The sequence below is a fragment of the Falco biarmicus genome, chromosome 7, assembly GCF_023638135.1.
Source record: "Falco biarmicus isolate bFalBia1 chromosome 7, bFalBia1.pri, whole genome shotgun sequence".
Classification (NCBI taxonomy): domain Eukaryota; kingdom Metazoa; phylum Chordata; class Aves; order Falconiformes; family Falconidae; genus Falco; species Falco biarmicus.
In genome coordinates, this window is record NC_079294.1 from 1696988 (window position 1) to 1717224 (window position 20237).

The following is a 20237-nucleotide window of genomic DNA, read 5'->3' on the forward strand; positions in this document are numbered from 1 at the left end:
ATACAGGAATAGGTTTGGGTCTGCCCTGGTTACAAACAGAAATACTGTACCTGGTACAGTTGTCTTCTCAGTACCTGGTGCAGTGCTCTGTTTCGGATTCAGTATGAGAATAATATGGGTAGCAAAGCAATGTTTCTAGCTGTTGCTAGGTACTGCTTACCCTAAGGCAAGACTTCTCAGGCCCTGCCAGCAAGAAGGCTGGAGGTGCACAAAAAGCCAGGAGGGAGCATAGCCTGCACAGCTGACCCAAACTGGCCAAAAGGATATTCCATACCACAAAATGTCACACCTAGTACATAAACAGAAAAGCTAGCTAGGAGCAGCTGATTGCTGCTCAAGGACTGGCTAGGCATCGGTCAGTGGGGGCAGCAAGCAATTGTATTGTGTATCACTTGGGGTTCTTTCCTGTTGATTTTTATTCCTTTCTCACGCTCTCTCTCTACTTTTCATTACAATTGTTAATATTGTATTTTATTTCAATTATTAAGTTGTTCTTATCTCAAAAGTGTTGCCTTCCCTCCTCCCCCCCCCCCCCCCCAGTTCTCCTCCCCATCCTGCTGTGGGTGGGAGGAGTGAGCAAGCAGCTCTGTAGTGTTTAGTTGCCAGCTGGGGTTAAACCATGACAGGGTTTGATTGCTGGGTTGTTTTGTTGTTGTTTTTTTTTAATACACTGAAAGATTTATTTATGGATTGATAAATACAGTATCCAGTCTCACTGGGACAAATAAGGCACAACTGTAGGTTACACTATATAGCCAGAAAAGAGCAACACCTACTTCTAAGCAAATCACAAAGCCTACAAATACTTTTACTTTCCAATCTGTTAACATTATTACATTCCTATTTATACATGACATGGTCATAAAACTATAGTGTTTCTTTCTCATACAGAATAGATGGTTTTAATTAGCACTTCTTTCTGGAATTGTGTTGCACTCTGCAAAATAATCAAGTGCAACATTTCACTTTGATTAATTTAAAATAAATCAAAAAACCTTCAGAGACTTGCATGTTATTCTTTAACACAAGTGATGATTAAAGGAACCAAGAAAAAAAGGAAATGCACATTTGAGAATAGTTTGAGACTGGTAAGTATTTATAGAAATGTTTACACATGACATGAGAAGCAGTTATAACACTGATTCTTCAATAAAGAAGCTCCCGGGGTTTTTTGGTTTTATTGGAAGGACCTCCCGGACTGTAGGATGCTCCAGCTAAACTAAATGAGACTATCTGCCCATCTAGCCACAGAAAATTATGTTTCTATTCAGCCTTCATTAATTATGATCTCTTGACTTTATCAGTATTATATTAGTGGTATTAATCATCTTATACTTGCAAAGAGATTTGTGTAGAAATATATTCTGAAATATTTGGCATAATACACACTTCCACAAATTATATTCTCATGCCAGAGCTTTCATAAATACAGCTATCACCCTCAACACAAATCTAACAAACCAGGACTTCCATATTGGAAAATGTAAGTAATTACTGATTCTCCAGGTCACTATGATTAAAAAAAATAATAAATCAGTACTATGTTTCACGTCACTATTACCAGGGGGCAGTGACAGAACTGCAAGTCCAGATTTTGGCATGACTAGTTTTCTTGCATTATGTACACTGGTAAACAACTTTACACTTTCAGAGCCAAAACCACCCTGTTAAGGAGGGATCCTAGAGCGAAACAACCTGGAGAGGGCACTTCATGGTCCACTGGCTGTCAAGCCTGCAAGCTACTCAAAGAAAAGAAACAAGTTTCTGCATCTGCTACTGGAACAATTTAAGTGACTTAGTGCAGAATTCCTATTCCTTTTGAGGACACCACAGATTCTCCTATTGTCCCTGTGAATTCATCCCACAAAGCATACAATCTATTCACAGTACTTTAAAGTACTCTAGGCTATCTTCTTGCCTTCAGTGCTAGTTGTACAACAAAACCATAGAAATTGACAAGTCCTCAAGTAAAAGGCTGATTTGGAAGCAGTGAAGAAAAATCTGCATGTAAAGAGCGAAATGGGAAAGGAGGGGCAGGGGGGGGAAGAAAAAAAGGCAGCTGTAATATGTTGTTGCTCCTAGAAGCAAAAGTGAATCATTATCACCACACCTAGTATTTGAGAAGATGCTTGTCTCCAAAGTGCTTCATAGGGTGCTTCTGTGGCGGGTTCCAGTTTTTCCATTCTCAGACTCAGAGCTCAGAAGAATCAGTTTGTGGACTAAACAGCAGCACATAAGGAGAGACATTTTTGCCAAAACAGCAGTGCAGAAGGAGACAAGGGAGAAGGTAAAAAAAAAAAAGGAAAATATTTTTTTTTTAAAAAAAAATGCTCCTTTCCAAGTTGCATGGCAGCCATTTCCCTTTGTTCCTGATGCACAGGGAATGTTCACATTGGTAGAACAAATCAGGGAGGGGTTGGAGATGTACTGTATATGCACCAGTAGTAATGCTCTGGGGGAAGGTGCTAAGGAGAAAATGAAGTTCTATTCTTTGTATAGTAGGGGTAGGAAGGAATAGGTTCTCCATCCATCAGTGAAGAAATCGAATGCTCATTTTCTGCTCTACATCCACCTTCTCCAAAACCTGCAGTAAAATTCAGAAACAGCTACTTAAATTATTGTACATATTTATCTTCTACAAGGTTTCTTGCTCTAGTACAGACGAAATGGGCAGGAACATGGGATGTCTTCAGTTTGGCATGCCAGTCCCTCATCTAGAGACCGGTATTTTTCATTCTGGACTAAGGTCCTTCCGAAGAAAGAAGCTTCAGCCATTCAAGCTGAAAGAAGGCTCTCAACCAAAATGTAACTAATGCAGTTTTAGTCTGCCAACAGCCCAGAAAGGCTCAGATTCCTAAAATTAGACTGCGTGGGAACGCACAGCCAGCAAACAGAAGGGAGAATGGAGTAGAGGAAGAGGCATGAGCAGTCAGTGAAGGGCTAAAATCAAGGTCACAGCATCACTAACACAGATAATTGTAAAACCAGGAGGGCAACTTCATTCACTGAGGTATGAAGACATTAGTCTGCTCCAGGCTGTTTTAGACAGTGGACCTCAGTGTTCCAGGATGAAAGTAATTTAAGTTTGAAGGGACCTCTGGAGGTCTTTTAGTCAAACTCTCTCAACTCCTACTTAACTTAAATCCTACCTCAACCCCTGATCTAGCACAGCCAGCTAGATCAGGTTGCTCAGGGCCTTGTCTGGTTAAGTTTTAAATATCTCCAGGGAATGAGGTTCTACATCTTCAGCAACTATGATCATCCTCTTGGTAAAAGAGTTTTCCTTATAGCTAACCAGAACTTCCCCATGTTGCAACTTGTTTCTGTTGCCTCTTATCCACCTCCAAGATAAGTCTGGTTCCTCTTGTCAATACTTCTGCTATAGAACAACTTTCTTTACCAACTATATAATGGCTCCTTACTATTACCCACTTCTGCCTACAATGCAATTCAAAGGACTAGGAGCTAGGAACTTGAATACTGATGTTAGTTGTGTCACTAACAAAATCTACGAGTGAAGACTGATGAGCACAATTACAGCAGAAGAATTGCTGTGTTGTAACTGTGCTAGTCAGGCTACCTGTGTAGAAAGAACTGGTTGCAAAAGCAAAGTGAAAATTCTGCAGTATATTGCAATGCTGTAGCTTATGCAAGAGCATGAAAAAACATGCAGATTAATAATTAGTACCCTAACAGTATATATATAAAAAGTTTCCTAATAAAGGCAGAAAAAGAGCTAGCAGAAGGCTTGCTTTGTCCAAATGCAAACAGGATTATTGGAACAACTTCCTCCCTGTTTCCATTTAAGTCTGAATGGCTTGCCCATTACTGAGCAGTTTCATTTAGTTGTTAAAAAAAGCAGTTTACCAACCTTTACAAACTCTGCAAAGGAGATGGCACTATCTCCATCTTGATCAGCTTCCTGGATTGTCCTGTCAGCGATGCTGCCCAGCTGCTCATCTGAAATATTTACACCAACCATCATCCGTAATACCTGTAACATCCAGAAGTCCCCAGATTTAATTTTTTTCTTTAAATAAGAAAACAAAATAACCATTATCAACATAGGAACAGAAATACTCTTACTGCTGCTTTTCTCATGTATACTGTCAAAGTAACACCACACAAGAACAACTCTGGAGGATTTCCATAGAAGTAACTTTTAGAAAGACTTCTGTTTGTGCTTTGTATGTCAAAGCTTTCAGGAAAGACAGCTTCCTCTTGTAGCCACCTCTGACAAATACTCCTGCCTTTTCACTAGGCAGCAGGAAGAGGAAGAAGTACGAGAAAGCTTTTGGAACCCAGAACAAGTACATTTTGTTTCAATGCTTTTCTCTATTTTTTCCTCACAAAAAGTACCAACATTTGAGTATCTGCTGCTGGAGATAGCTGCCTACAGGAATCTTTTAAGTATATGGTCAAACGGTAACTGCCATTACTCTCTACAGTTAGTAAAGCATTTTCTGTGCCAATAGAAGATGGCAGTTTCAGTCAAAAGCAAATCCTCGTCCTACATCAGGAACCACAAATTGCCATCTCCACTTCCCAGGATTAGCAGTATGTAATTACCCCTAGCTCAACCATAGTTTCACATATATGCAGCACTGATGAACTCTGATTACCTTTGCTGCAATTCCAAGAAGTTTTATTCTATTGAGAAGATGCACAGAGGATCAGACAAACAACCTAATCAATCTCAAGGATTGTCCCTGTGAAGTCCTGTTAGAAGCACCGCAGAAAGTTTTAAAAGGTAGTTCTCAAGGGGCTTAGTGTAGTTGTTGGGGTATCTAGGTATCATTTCCAATAGCATCTGCTTAGCCTAACACTCGGGTTTAAATCTGAATCTAGCATTCCCAGTTTAATAAAACAGCCTAGGCTACCAAATAGGATTAAAGTCTCATACTGTATCTAATCTTATTTAATTGCTTATCTTAAACCAGAGATAAGCAATTAGCCACCAGATTCCTTCAGAAGTTCTTTTGAGAAGACTGTTGCAAGTCCCCTCTTCATTCTAAATGGGTGTAAAGTCACAGAGAAGGTCATGGAGTCATTCAAAGCAGCCCTGTGCTATTTACCTGAAGCAGCTCATCCCTGGAAATCTTGTCATCTTTATCGAGATCATATAACCGAAAAGCAACTACAGGAAAGAAAAGGAACAGGCTGTTTAATTCAAATGCCATTTTTTTTTCATAAATACATTATCTAAAAAACCCTAATTATTCATAAATTATTTAAAGATAATTAGCTTTGAGTTTTAAATTCACCATAAAATTCATGGAGAGTTCCATAAAGTGTTATTACTACATACAGGAATATTGCTATTTTCAAGAAATGAAAAATCCTACTTAAATACTCAGTACAAGTACGAAGCATTCTGCTTGCAGAGGTGTTTCTTCAAAGCCTCAAGTCATGGAAGTCTAATTACCACCAAGATACATTCAATCCTTTAACTTCAGAGCCAACCATTTTTACATTTGTTCTCTTTGACTATATACTTGATGACATACAACAGAAATATCAAGTGCTGAGGAGTGTTGCCAGCTTTGATTAGCAAGCAAGAGCATTCTGCTCATATACTGTAGGCAGATGTCCAAATACTCAAAAAAGAACCCAACTGAAGATGAGGAAAAAGCACTCCATTATATGGAAGACTGGAGAAAGAAAGGGAAAAGCCCATTCGTGTATGGGATGTGGCTTCTAAATCTGAAATAACTTGAAATGGCATACAAGCCATTTCAAAACACTCCTGTTGTGAGATGTTTGTAAAAGCATATCCATTACTCAAAATTCAACCAATTCCAAATTCCAATACAAGAATGGGTCAATTGTTTACATTCTGAACAGCTAAAGTTGCACATAAATTTAAAAAAAAAAATAAACCAGGTATTAGAGGACATCATTCCACTTACAGAACAACCGTACAAAGACACCAAGCCCCTTCACTCCCTTCCCAGAAAAACAACAAAAAAAGGCTTCTATAAGAAAGTTCACATGTCTTACAGTGGAGCTTGTTACTTCGGCTGTTCAGTGGCTCTGGTCCATTCTGGTCTTTGCTCTTCTCGTTATCCTCTATGGGCCGGAAATGGGCTAGCGTCCTCATGAATCCCCGGAAATTCACCTGGTCCTCTCTGCATAAGCATTTCAGCAGGTCAGTTTCAACAAGGCTTATACAGGTTCTTTTTTTTTTTTTACTGAAACAGGAGTACGAATGTCTACAGCATCAGGACCACACAGACTCTTCCACTCCCACCTCCCTAGAGTTTGAGTTTGGCTGCCTGTGCTCAAAGCCAGCTCTGAGACAGTGCAGTTGCAACCTGGGATCATGCTGCTATGAAGTATGATGTGTAAAACAAGAAAGTGAGAGAAGTCTTGTCACAGGCTTGCCGCCTCCTGCCTGCAAGCTCCATTTACGCTCTAGTCCTCACCCTTGGCCCTTGCCTGAGCTATCCTGCAGCTATCCCCAAGTCTGGCAAACGTACCTTGCTAATCTGGACCCCGATACCCTTGACTGACCCCAGACTAGCTTCACCACCATCAACTTGTCTGGCAACCACTGGACTTGTTGGCTGACCTGACAACACTCACTGGACCAGCCCTGCTTTTGTCGCTCAGGTGCTGTACCCTTGGTGAGCAAGGGCACTGCCCCTGCCAGATTTGCTGTCACCCTTGGCTCCTGCGCACGGGGCAGCCATTGCTTGCTGCTCTCAGACAGCTCTCTTCTCTAGTTTCTGTGGGAACCAGCTATGCAAGTACTTTCCAAGACTCCTGCTTTCTACTCAGGAAACCCTGCCCACTATTAACCCATATTATGATTTTATTAGACAATCTGATCTTCATCAATCAATAATGACAAATGTGTTCAAGAACAGCAGATTCCATAGAACAATCTAAAAAGGTACAATGAAAAGACACAGTACTGCAAATTTGATCATCTGTTTGGATATATGTTAGCAGCACTATAAGTTATGTCTTAAGCGAGATCAAAAACTGAAAACAAGCAAACAAAAAAGCTGATCAAATAACAAAGGTATAGTTAGAGGCTAAAAGATGAAAACCAAGACTGAATTAGTAAACTGCAATACTACTTAGCATAAAATAGTATTGCTACAAGTTTGCTTAAAGAACCAAAGTCCATATGTGCCCTTGACTTTCTTCAGAAGTATTCAGCAACATAGCAAGAAGTAGAAAACTGTGACATAAAGTATACAAGTCTTGTTGTTAAATATATCCCGTTACAGAATAAAAACATGCTGAGGAAACAGTGTCCCCACACACATTTCATGACATTTGAGTGTTCAATTACTAGCAAATTCAAATTATGTGTGCTTTAACTATCAACAATTCACTAGCTAAACTTCTGACGAACTGCAAATCTTGAGCCTGCTTGTAAATTACATCTGTCGGAACTCACCCTTCCGGAAAGAAGGCATTGATAATTCTGTCTCCCAGTGGATTGATGGCAAGCTCTGGAATCCGCTGGAAGTCTTCACGGCTAAGTAAAGCAAGAATACAGGAAGTCTGCATAAAGTTGAAGTCACTAGAGAAAGAGTTGCTTAAAAAGAATTCACAGTAAAAACATCCATTGGCTTCTATTTCTGCAGCAAGACACTTGGCAGTTTTTAACATACAACTCTTTAAAGCATGTTTTCTCTATGACTAATGGCACAAAGCAAAGCAAAAGACAATGCCAAGCCTGTATTACATTACAGACTAGCAGTGCTCATTTATCACATTAAGAGCACTTCTCAGATGGTAACATTGTTTGTGCTAGAAACCTTCCTGTATGACACCAACTAGTCTGCAATTTAAGGAAAGTGTCTGAAATAACTCTGAAGAAAAATATGGCTTAAAAATGATTATTTTTTTTTATAATTATTTTGGTACCTAATAATTTGAGTTGGCATGATTTTTCCAGACTACCCCATTCCAGATTCTGGGACAATACCATATTCCTAACATACCACAGGTGATCTGCATATTCTAATAGAATTTTTTTTTTGTTTATGCAGTAACTTTACATCTTACTATAAATGACAAATTTCAGATTATTTTAGCTTCATCCAAGCAGCACTCCTTTTAAAGAGGTAAATTTAGACTTTGACTGAGGCTTGTAGGCCAGATGTAACTTCATCAGTACACTGCAAATACTCACTGCTCTTGCCAGAGATTCTCTTTTCTGCTCATGATTATACATACACAGCATAGCATAAACATAGCTAGTGCTTACACTGTTACAGCTTTTTCTGATCTGGAAGACATCATGAGCTATACTGATGCAAGCACATCTTAGATTGTCATGACATGAACATACATTTCATTTTACTATTAGAGTTGCACGAACAATTTTTCTTTTCTTTCAACCTAATAGAATGTCACTGACAGGAAAGTGGGATAATCTTGGTGTGACCAAGGCAGACACTAAGCACGTCTCACAGAATACTCTGGTTAACAGGTTTGGGTTTTTTGCTTTTTCCACTATGAGAGAGCACAGCAATTTATCAGTTCATACAAGAGGTACTCAATCATTTAGGTTTTAAATTGCAAAGATAACAGCAATGGGGTAAGGCTAAAAAAAAAAAAATCTATTCTGCCTGCATGAATAAAAATGACATTTCCTGCTCAATCTCTAGAAATATTGGCAATCTCCTTCAAGTCAAATGCAGTCCTGCCATTTTTGAAGTTTGGGTCAAAGTCTCAAACTTGGTTACTAAATGTTTGCTGCTTTTGAAAACTATGCTCACTAAACGAATCAGCAACAAGGTTTGATTCACGACATAATTGCATCAAAAAAACCTGGCAAAGTAAACACAAACAGATTTTATTTAAGTACACTGGCTTTTGGGGGAGGGGGGGGGGGCGGGAAATGAATTTGTTAATCTTATCACTACTCTAGCCTAGGAAAGGCACAGAAGCAAGACATTCTAGTTTTAAATGCATTCTAAAACAGTCCTTGGCACCACAGCACTGTTAAAGAGTCCCAATTGTACCTGTTGCAACACGGTTGAACTGTTTGACCTTCTAAGTAGAGTGACCTGACCATATTTTTAAGCTATCCCAGCAAACTTCTGCTCTGACCAGGTCTGAATTATTTTTAATAGACAAAGCTAACATCTATATAATATGATCAACTTGTTACCAGACCCTTCAGGACAGCTGCATTTTAAGCTACAGCTGAAGGGCAAAGTATGCATTAGTGATTTTAGGCAGGAGATGCAGTGATGTGGAAAACCCATGTCCTAGTAACACTATTTTAACAACAGGACTTGTGTCAATGCCAACACTTACAAGCTAAAAGCAGCAGCTGCCCTCTCTTCCATTTACAGCAAAATCCTAATGTTTCAGAATTTTTTACTTGCATATCACTACTTTTCAGTACTCAGCCTCAGTTTACACTCTGCATTTCAGCCTCCTGTTATTCTGCTTTCTAACAGGAGATTAACAATTAACCACAAATAACTCCCCAGGTTTCAAATCTACTTGTCCTGTCTTTATTGGGATTGCAGTAGACCATTTTTGCTTATTAACACTCACTCAGTAATGTGCTCTTATAATTGAAATAGCTGTAGTAGCCATAAAAGTAAATGAATGCATGAGCTAAGTTATTCTCCGCTTTATAAACTAAGGCTTCCTGCAGTCATTAGGGACCAACTGCACCTGGCTGAGGCTGGAGCTTACAGGAAAAGTCATGCCCTCTACTTCCTCTGTGTTCACATGCCATAGCAACAAGGCTCTTCCAACACATCTCTCCTGGAACCTGGCTTCTACTAAACCCTTGCTTAAATGTAACCTGCAAAGCAATCTTTAACTGCATGTTATCATTATGCAGGCCAACCATTTTAATGTATGTGCCAGTGCATCCACACTTACACATACTTTGCAGCAAGGAACGTGTAGATTCTAAGCAAGACAAATATCTCTGAGTGTACCCTCCAAGGCACACAGTAGATGCCTACTGTAAAGGGCTCTATCTTACCCTAAAGGCTACAAGAAATCTATTAGACTCCTTTTTTTCTTCCATTATTTCTGGTGGCTCATCCTTCTTTTACTTCTAGATAGTAGCAGAGCACTGTTCCCTCAACAGAGATGAGGAGAGTAGGGCTAAATGTAGCTGAGGGAAAGTAAAACATGAAGAGAAAACAAACCATATGAAAAACAAAAGTGGCAGAGGAAAGGGAAAATGTCCAGAGGATATAGATAACAAGAAATTACTTGAAATGGGAAAATAATTAAAAGTAGTAAGGTGTATCATGCAAGATTGTCAAACAGATTTAACAGATTACTACTGAAGGGGTTTCATTGCTCCCTTCCCTTGCTAAGGTTAGCTTTGTCTTCCATCAGACCTTTTGGTGGTCTAATGTACCTCACTAACCCCGAAAAAAAGTTCCCCACTTCTTCCTCTCCATGCTCCCAACTACCTTTCTGTTGAATTAGCAACTTCAAGCAGTTAAAAACAACTTCATCTCACCTAGCTTCATCTTCACACATGCTCTACACAGGTTTAAAAGAGTTGCTAAACTACTGGGGGAGTGATTGATTTACAAACATTAGGCCAAGAAGTATGCTAGAAGTACAGGCTAATTAGACGAGCAAGGCAGGGGGGAAACAGTGCGAATAAAGCATGGTTAAGGAGGGAAGTATGTGCTACTGTAGTACCCTACCATTTTGTAATCCCAACCTGCCTGCCTTGTCTGTTTTACAGAAAGCTAAAAATCTTTTGCATTTTCTTAAGCAAAAGGTAAAAAATTCCATGTTCAGAGTGCTAGCTTTTATGTTTTACTTTGAAATCTTGGCATATCAGCTTGAACGAATAAGAACAAGCCTGACAACTTTCCAGACAGGTGATTCAATTCACTGACAAAGTTAACAGATGGCCCAGCCAGCTCCTGTTACCCTCCTCTCGGGGCCAGAGGCTTTCTGAAGTTCTCCAGGAGACACCATCTTGTGAATAGCTTTCATAATCATGACATATGCATAAACAGCTCAGCGTGTCCATTCTCATGTTACCAGCTTTCAGAAGACTTGCCCTCCCTTCCTTCTTCCACACTCACCAGGCCATCCCAATTGCTGTACAGTAAAAAAATACTTCTGAAGTGCTTAACCTGTCATTTCCCCGGGCAGAAGAAACTACTGTAAGTGAGAGGCTTCATGCAAAACCTACATGCCAAAGTAGCAGTTTAGCCAAGTATCTCCTTTTTATAGCTCTATATGTGTCTGTCTAGAGCTACTTACCAGTAGATAAGTTTTGGAGCAGATGTATTCTTGTGTGGTGTACATTCCGGTACCAGCCCAACAAGGGGACTCACTGAAGCAAGAACATACTTATCCTGGTCATACACTTAAATTTTCTCATCTTGGAAATCAGAAAGTAAAGAAAATGTGCACACTAGTTCCCTCCTGACCTATAGTTAGGATGGAGGCAGAACAAGTATATTTCTGGTTTCGCAATTTAGATGTAGCCACGGTATCAACCTTTTATTTTGGCAACTCAGCATGTCACAGTATTGAAATCAAAGATGACAAAGGAATTTAAAGGAATGGGTTTGTCCTGGCTTTTACAACCTGGTTTCATTCAGATAGCTCCCTCATACTTGCACTTACTCATTTTCTTTTATTTATTTATTTTTTTAGGAAAAGGAAAAAAAATAGCACTTTTAAATAATTGATAAAAGTTAATCCATTAACCATAGGCTGTAGTCATTGAGAGGGTAAGGAGGAGAGAGGGGAAAAAGCCAAAAAGAAGGCATATGAAGTTTTGACTCCATCAGTACCCTTCTCTTAAGTCTTATTTATGGAACTCTAAAAAGAAAGTTCCTTGAAACTGTACGTAGGTACACTGGATAGAAACATCTGGCTAGGAAAGGTTTCAGCTTTTGGTTATAGTTCCAGAATGAACTCTCTCTCTTCTTTAGCCACCAGGATTAATCATTATCTACCAGATCCTCTGTACAAAGTGTTCTTTACCTTGCACATTTTTAACCCATAGATAAGAATGACAGCACAGCTTTTCCCCTTGTTCAGAAGGGTGATACACATTTAAAGATTAATTTAATGCCATAAAGAAGAGCCTAACACTTCTTTTCCTGATCATAGTCACATGAGTGATTTCTGTCATGTCTGATTTGTAAGTCAAAGGCAGGAAACAATCATTCTTGCTCACAGGAAACAAACAGAAGACATGCTTACTACTGCCAAACAGTTTAGAAAGCAAGTGATAACTTCACCTTGCTTGTCTCAAAGTAGCAAGTTCTCTTTGATCAGTATTTCAGAAAACAACATTTACGACCTTCAGAGCTGTAGTTCTTACTCACCCTTCATTGTTTTTTTACAGGAAGTAGTTTTCTATTACTTAACTTAATGGTTTCCACATATTGTGGGGGCCAGGACAGAGTGGCATTCAAGTTTTGAAAGCCAAGCCAGCCATGATTGGGAGCAGGCTACATTTAAGAGGCCAAGACTGCAAGTTAAGGGATCACAACTTGCACAGCTGTTGGGATTTCCCAAACAAGCCCAGTTTCCTTTCTCAAGTACCACATGATTATTGACAATGAAAAAACCACCTGCTTCTGATACATAACACTATGAAACTAAGCATTGTGCAACAGACATTCATAGCATGTTTAATTAATTACTCCTCTTACGTAAACTGAGTACAATCACTTTGACATTTATACAAGCTTTACAGACTCAATAGGTAAATTTAAAGTTGGAGGGAAGAGCTGAGGAAGAACATGTCCTAGGTTCAAATTGTGCTAGACTAGTCTGGTAGCCATCACCTTTAATTGTCAGTAAAGACTAAACCCACATGCAAAGTTTTGAAGAGACTGTTAGTGTTCTTTTTCAAGTCATTTCATTTTGAGACATTAGTAGTATCACCCTTACCTACAATATCATTCAGCTGATCTATATGTCACAATTGCCAATTAGCCAATGCTACAATTTATATGATACATGAGCTTTGGTGACAGAGTGGTTTTAAGATGTCCCTGCCCATCCCATACCAATTGTTTCCTCACCCACAGTCTATTTTGTCATCCCTTCAGCTATGCAAGTCCAGGTATTTACAGTACAGCCACAGTCCAAATCACTGGAGTCAGTCTGCTTAAAAATACCTGCACAAGCCAAAAGAGGAAGCAGAGGATTTTTAACCAAAAAGAATCACTCAGTAGTCCTGTTTACAGTACAGCTCCACAACCAGTTACTTACATGTTAACTGAGAAGTCAGTAATCTGTGGCACCAGAAGGAACTGTGTATTTCTTTCAAGAAAGGAAACTGCAGTAAGCAGCAGTACTGCCAAAGACAGTGTATCTTACAACTTGTCACCTTCATCTTCTAAGCAGCGATTCTAGCTTTATAGTTACTTTGGTTTATAGGGCATCCCACAACCACATTTTGCAAGATCACATACAAAACCCCAGATGATCCCCAAATCTATGTTTACCAGGTTTGACTGGGATAGAAATGCTATGAAAGATGTTAACTTCATCTCAGTCAGACTTTGTATACTATGCTATGAGGTCCCTTCCCCCTTCCTGCTCTCTCCAGCTTCCCTGTGCTCCATTTCTGGCATATGTGGCTATATGGCGAATGGGAAACAAATCCACCTGAACACTGATCAGTTTCCTTTTTTGTTGTGCTACTTGGCAAGTTTTCAAAGCTGTAGGTTAGTTTCCAAAGATGAGCCTTGATACCAGCTTCAACACAGAAAAGCAACAGCCTTTCAGCGGCAACATGGTCTTGGACCAACTAGGTTGGTCACAAAATTACACCCCTGGTGCAGTCATGGACAGCTCTTATTTGTCATATGTTTCCATAATATTAACATAATCCATAGGCAATGTCAAAAGAGGTGACTAATCATTTTAATACAATCAGAATTCATAATTAGTTCAGTAAATAAAGAGCAAAACAATACAAACTCTCAATACATAACTGGAGTGGGGAAAGCTAGAGAACAAAAACAGCAAGCAGAGATACATTTTAACAGGCAATCATCCCACTGGAGTTTACCTTTAGGTTGAGAATACTTTTCCCAGCAGACTCAGCCCACCAAAGTGAAAAGTGTTTTGCACATACAGTTTAAGCCTCATCTTTAATTGATTAAGCTGTAAGAAACTGGTTCACTTCTGTAGTTTTGAAATTCTAGACAGAAGACAAACATTTTAAAGGTCTTGGAATATCCTGCACTACTGCTTTAAAGAATAAAATGTGTATTTAGTCACAGTGACTTGGTTCCAGCTCTTTCTTTTTTATTTTTGAGCATACTAACAGACATGGTGGTTCAAGAAGAGGTACAAAGAATAGTAAATGGCTTGCAGATCAAAGTAGCATTAAAAAACACTAGGTAACATTTAATAGCCCATGCTCCCAAAAATAAATTATCTTTTTGTTATGAAAGCCGGGGTGAAGACAACATAGTGGAACTATTCTTGTAATAATTATTAGAAGCCACACAAATAAAGGTAAGAATCTAAAAATACGGTTTAACATTTCTGAACATTTGCAGTAAGACCTTGAATACCAAACCTGACCTTTCTTGTATTAACTGCTACAAGCCTTCAGTACTACAGTAAAGACAACTGGTAGAGCACCCCAGTTTGACAATAAGATTTCTCCTGACCCTTCATAAAAGGGAACAAACTTGAATGTCTAAGTAGACAGTAGATATGAAAACCCCTGTTGTAACAGCCTCACTGATTCACCATATGAGGAAACGACGCAGGCATCCTGCAACAGCAAGCCACCATTACAGATATGTGTCAAGGCAAACAGCTGAATTAGTGACGATACCCACCTAAGGGTGCCATTTTCTCCTTTGTCTAGGCTGGTGAAGCGACTGTACAAGCGGGTGATTTGACTGTGGGAGACTGAAGAAAAAAAAAAAACACAAAGAAGAAACACAAATTATCATGTCAATGACTTCCCGTAGGAACAGACCTCATTACACAGAGCTACTCTGCTGCTAGAAGCTGTGTTCAAAAATTAAAAAAAATACAAAACCAGTTACATTGGAAACAGAGCAATCAGCAGTTCAGGGACTTCACTAGCTGTAAACTGCATCTTCACATTCAGGAACCCACCAGTAAGTCCATTCTTCAAAAATTTCTTTAATTCTGCCTTCTAGCTATTTATATTTTTGGTCTCTAACATTCTTTGGTTATCTGACTCAGTAAATGGCAATTAAAAAGAAAAAACCTGAATCACAGTTCCACTGTATTTCCCCTTAACTCCTTTATGACTAAACATAATCTGGACACAGCCTCCACTGATGACCTCATTCATGACACTGCAGACCTCTGCTATAGAATCTTTCCTTCCCTTTCGCCTATCTCTGCTCCTGTTTTTTCCATCTAAAGATGGAAAGTGTACTCAGTTTCTCTGCATCTGGAGAATGGTCAGAAACTTCACACCTGATCACTTTTCCTCCTTCACAGTTCAGTCTCAGTCCTTCACAGGACTGCCTGCATCGAAATAATTTGTTCATTTTGGGGTTCACCAATTTCTAGGCTTCTAGGACACAGAGTTAAAAATTAAGAAGCCTGTTTCTAAAGAAGTTTGAGAAGGAGTTGGGACACAAAGCAAGCAGAAAGTTACTGCAGATTCCTTAAATCTGCAATTTGAAACAGAAATGCCAAAGCCAGTCTTAAGCTTAGCATAATGGTGTCAACATTGCCAAGATACTAGACAACCCTAGACAATAGACACCTAAATCTTTACAAAAGTCCATGACAGGAGAGGGTTAAACCTATCTAGAATAGCAATTCTTTTAACACTGGAAGAATGCCCTACAGAAGATCTTTTAGAACCTCTTCAGATGAGGTTAATAAATTCAGTCTTATTTCATGTATTTAATTTTAATGTTTACTCAGTAAAGGTGTGCTGTTCTACAACACTTATCTAGGACTTTGTGTCATTTTCAAATTCAATTGTTTTAAAAGCCTTCACCAGCACATGTACAATGCTTTTGTTGCTTGATAAAACTTATTTGGGAACAGGTTGCACAGCAGTTGTCTAATCTGTGACAACTGAGGCAAAATTCTTTTTTTCAGGTTTTTTCTTTCCCCAGGCTATTTGTTTAGGTTCAACTGCTCCCTCCTCTGGAATGACCTGCCAGCAACTGTTGATTTTCTTTCTTCCTTGTCTCCTCTGAAACTTTCATTCTTTGCATAGGGTTGGGCAATTTGCTCAGTTCCACCTAAGGCGACTCCTCTACAATCAAACTACTCAATTTCAAGTTAAGCAACACACACACAGAAAGCAGACACCAGTATTTTAAAGACTTCTTTCTTTAAAGACTCCTGCAATTTTGATTTAGTGTTTTAGAAACGATAGGCAATAACTGATGAAAAAAATAACCTGGAGTTACATCTCCAATAAAAAGCCCTGTACTCCCGCTCTTCCCTGGCAACAAAGAGGGTGACGAGAATTCTACTCTGCTACCATTTCCAAACTAATATCAGCAACTCCATTTTTGGAACACCTCCATAACAGCTAGTATGTGATTAATAGTACATAGCTATTGACAGGAGGAGACATTTATGTTATCGTACTAGACAAAAAGCAAATCATAGCTATAGAAGAAAGAAAGATGACTCAGGTCCACCACTGTACTCTTTCACAATTTCCTTTTCGTCTCTCATCTCTCATGAAAGCTGCATCACTAGACACTTTCCAGAGCCCTCTCATGCAAAATAAAGATTTTTACATTTCCTGGTGACTATAGAAGAACCAGAAACAAGACCTGCCATTTATGACTGCTTCTTAAAACTCAGAAGTTAAGGATTAAAGCTAGCTGAAACATTTTTATCTATACTGTTGCCTCACTAACCTCCTTCTAAAAAATCGAGTCAAGACCTCTAAAATAGGAACTGTACCCTCTATTTTACTTCTGTTAAATAATTAGAAAGTTTTTTGCAATTGGACACTCTGAAACTCTCATCTAAAACATTAGCATAAACTCATTTACATACTTAGAAAATGCATAAATATCCATCAGAAAATCCATCACCTGTTATCAACTAAAACATTTTTCTCAAACTCAGAGAGGACCATTAGTTTATTACTAATCCTCAAGTAGACTGCTTCAAAGCATGGGTACAAAGGGTGTGAACCAAATAGTTTGAATACTGTTGCAAGCTTTTGGAAAGCCATTGGAATGTAACAGAATGCAGACAAGCAACATCTTGGACCTCTCATCTGTTTCTTATAGTTGTTACTGAAATAGAAAAGCAATTAGGACTACTTGAAGGTTTTTTCAAACTCAAATTTCAAAATGTTCATATGCAAAACAAATAACATACAATTTCTGTACAACATAATGTAGGATTTAGGACTGTCAACTTCAGGCTTAGAATCTGTTACTGAGAACCTAAAGATTATCTGTCACTAAGCAGAGGTTTTAACAGACATGTTTCTTCCCACTTCTAGGAAACATTACCTTTGCAGATGTTTCTAAACAAGTGTTTTTTACCACAATATAAAAAAATATTCAGGCAGCTTTTTAATCTGTTCACCTAAAGACCATTAAAACAGGGTTTATCACTCGTTAGCATCATTAGCGATTCAGTTTTGTGCCACATAAAATTGAACAAGAAAAACTTGTATAATGCCACAGTTGAACTCAATCAAATTGGTGACGTGTTCTGTTCAATGCTCCATACTTATCCCAGATGAACAGAAGAGGGCATGTTTCACACTAAGGAGGCCAAAAAGAGAATCCTTCAGAGTACTTACCAGAACACAAGTTCCAGAGGGATATGCAGTACTGCCAGATTGTCTCACATCTACCAAGTTCTTTCTCAAACTCTTTAGTAAGTAAAGTATAATCAGCATCAAGTTTCTAACAAACTACAGGATATTCTATTCAGTCATACTAACTTAGCATTCTCACTGGGAACTTCGTTCCTGATAACCAGCATCCTGGGGTTTTTTTCTCCCACCTTGTACCTTATGTAAATATTTGCACATATATGAAGTATACAACAGTGCTAAGAGCTTGGAATTTTCCACCTACCTAGAGAACTATAAAGGGCAGAAAAAAATCACTATCCTAGACTGTGGTTACAGGCTTGTGGGAAAGATTTGATAAAGTCAATGAGACACTTTGATGACTTGTAAGTAAGCATGAGTCAGAGATTGGCAGTGGTCAATTAACAAAGTGGTATTAGTTGTAAAACTGAATAGTAAAAACACAGGAAAAAACTAAAGTCAGCCCACAAACTTAAACCTGTTGATCACCTTAAGCTCCCCACTTTGAAGATGGAAGAAAAAATATTTAGAGGCTAACTACAGCCAAGCAGTTTGATTCTTTAGAATGCCTACACAGCCATTTATTTAACTATCATGCAAGTAAAATTCTAGGAATAAAACACCACTGACAGTAAACCAAATACTGGCATGAAGAAAAAAGTAAAACCTTTTGGAAGAACATTCCAGATTTGAGTTTTGGTTTTCAAAGCATCTTTATAAATGAGGTGAGGCTACCTTTACTTTATGATCTTTGTGATTAAAAAGAAAAAAACCTAAACAGTAAATTCTTGGTGGACACACAGACTTTGATATTACTACTTGTTTATCATAGCCTTCCTGCAGAAGGTTCCCTTGACAGATGGAAAAAGGATCATGGAAACTATGTGAACTCCTCACTCAGCTGTCCATTACGCTAGCCAGTACTGTCTTAGCTTTCTTCCACTCCTCTCCTGTAGGTCTGTAGCCACTCATTTTCCTGACACAAATAAACTATTACCTGAAACAGATATATGAAACCACTTCTATTGGAATGAAAACATGGGAAATATTCCTATGTAGCAAGAACAGATCAGCAAGCATACGCAGGAAAAAAACGTGATCTGTAAAGATTTTTTCACCTGGGGGGGCCGGGGGGGTGGCGTGGGGGTGGGGGGTGGGGGGGGTGGAACAGAGCAAGCAGCAAAGTGGCTCCTATGGTGTTATGACCCCCTGTTTCCAACTATTTAGGAGGGCACCCCCCACTTACTGTCATTCAGCATTTACTAGATTTCTCAGACAGGCAACCATTCTATCAGCCAAATTGACACCACTGAGGTTTTTCTAAGGTACTTATGTTTATGAAGAACAACTCAATCAAATACTACAGGGCAACATAGCTTTATACTACATACAGTCTAGGGTGAACAATGTTGTGCCAGTTGTGACTAGTGCAGGAATTTTATTTTTTTTAAGTATACCCAACTCTCGCAAGTTCACTCACCGCCTTTATATTTTAAAGGCCACTCAGCACTCGTTCTGAGGTACCTTAAGGCAACTTTAGCAATAGCCTATGAAACAAGTAACACTTGGGGGGAAATTGCTACACCGTGAGAGCCCTTTCAGGCCGAAGACAGCTGCCCGAGGGAAATTCCAGCCCCAGAGCCACAGGCAGCTCTGCCGAACCCAGCGAGCTCTCTCCGGCGGCGGGTAACGCCGCGGGCACCAGGAGCGCTGCTGCCCGCCCGTCCCACCCGGGTCCCGCCGGGCCGCGGCCGATCCTCGCCCCCTCAGGCCGCAGCAACGGCCCCCACGCGAGACGGCTCCGCAGCCCCGGCCGGGAGCCCGGGGGCCGCGCACACGCCACGGGCTCCGCGGCCGCCGTTGTTTCCCGCTGCGCCGGGCGCCCGGCAGCCCCCCCCCCCAGCCCAGCTGCCCCAGTCACAGCCGGTGGCCGCCGCCAGCCGCGGGCGAGCGGGACCCGGAGCGCACCGAGGGGTATGCGGTGCCCGCGGGTTTCTGCCGTGCCCTCAGGGGCCCCCCTGCGCACCCACCGCCGGCGGCGGCCCAAGAGGCGTTTCCCGGCTTCCGCAGGCCTACGAGACACGTCCGCCCGCGGTGGCTGGGGCCGGGCCGGGCACTGCCCCGCCGGGAGCGCAGCGGTGGCGGCCGGCCGCGCTAGGCACGGCTGGGCGCGCTGAGGGGACAAGCGCCTGCCCCCCCACAGCCCCGTACTCACAGCCCGTCTCCTTCTTGATCTCCTCGATCTCCTCATCCCGCAGCAGCGTGGACGCCCGGGAACCCATCGCCGCCGCTGGGCCTGAGGGGGAGCGACGGGCCGCGCTCCTCCGCGCCAAGGAGAGTCACGCAGCCGAACAGCGACGGCTGTGCCACAGCCGCCCCCCCAGCACGACGCAAGCCCGACCGCGGCCGCCCAGCTGCGCTAAGACAGAAAGCGAGCCCGCAGCGGCTCTTATCGCCCTGCCCGGCCCTGGCCGCTGCCTCAGCCCGCCCC

General features: G+C 40.6%; 1 protein-coding gene across 1 annotated transcript; it reads right to left on the reverse strand.

Annotated features, from left to right (window-relative positions):
• Positions 1–1075: 1075 nt before the first annotated feature.
• On the reverse strand, positions 1076–20192 carry CHP1 (calcineurin like EF-hand protein 1). Its single transcript, XM_056346817.1, has 7 exons — positions 19962–20192; positions 14793–14865; positions 7412–7492; positions 6001–6128; positions 5076–5137; positions 3872–3994; positions 1076–2584 (listed from the first exon to the last, which is right to left on the reverse strand). Exons 1-7 carry the CDS (start codon positions 20026–20028, stop codon positions 2531–2533), a joined length of 588 nt encoding a protein of 195 aa, XP_056202792.1. The 5' UTR covers positions 20029–20192; the 3' UTR covers positions 1076–2530.
• Between the last annotated feature and the right edge of the window lie 45 nt (positions 20193–20237).

Coding starts and splice junctions, on each gene's coding strand:
- CHP1 (XM_056346817.1), bottom strand. CDS start 20,028: ATGGGTTCCCGGGCGTCCACGCTGCTGCGGGATGAGGAGATCGAGGAG. Junction 5,138..6,000: donor CCGAAGTAACAAGCTCCACT/GTAAGACATGTG, acceptor TCTTTCCTGTAG/TTGCTTTTCGGTTATATGAT. Junction 3,995..5,075: donor CCAGGGATGAGCTGCTTCAG/GTAAATAGCACA, acceptor TGGATGTTACAG/GTATTACGGATGATGGTTGG.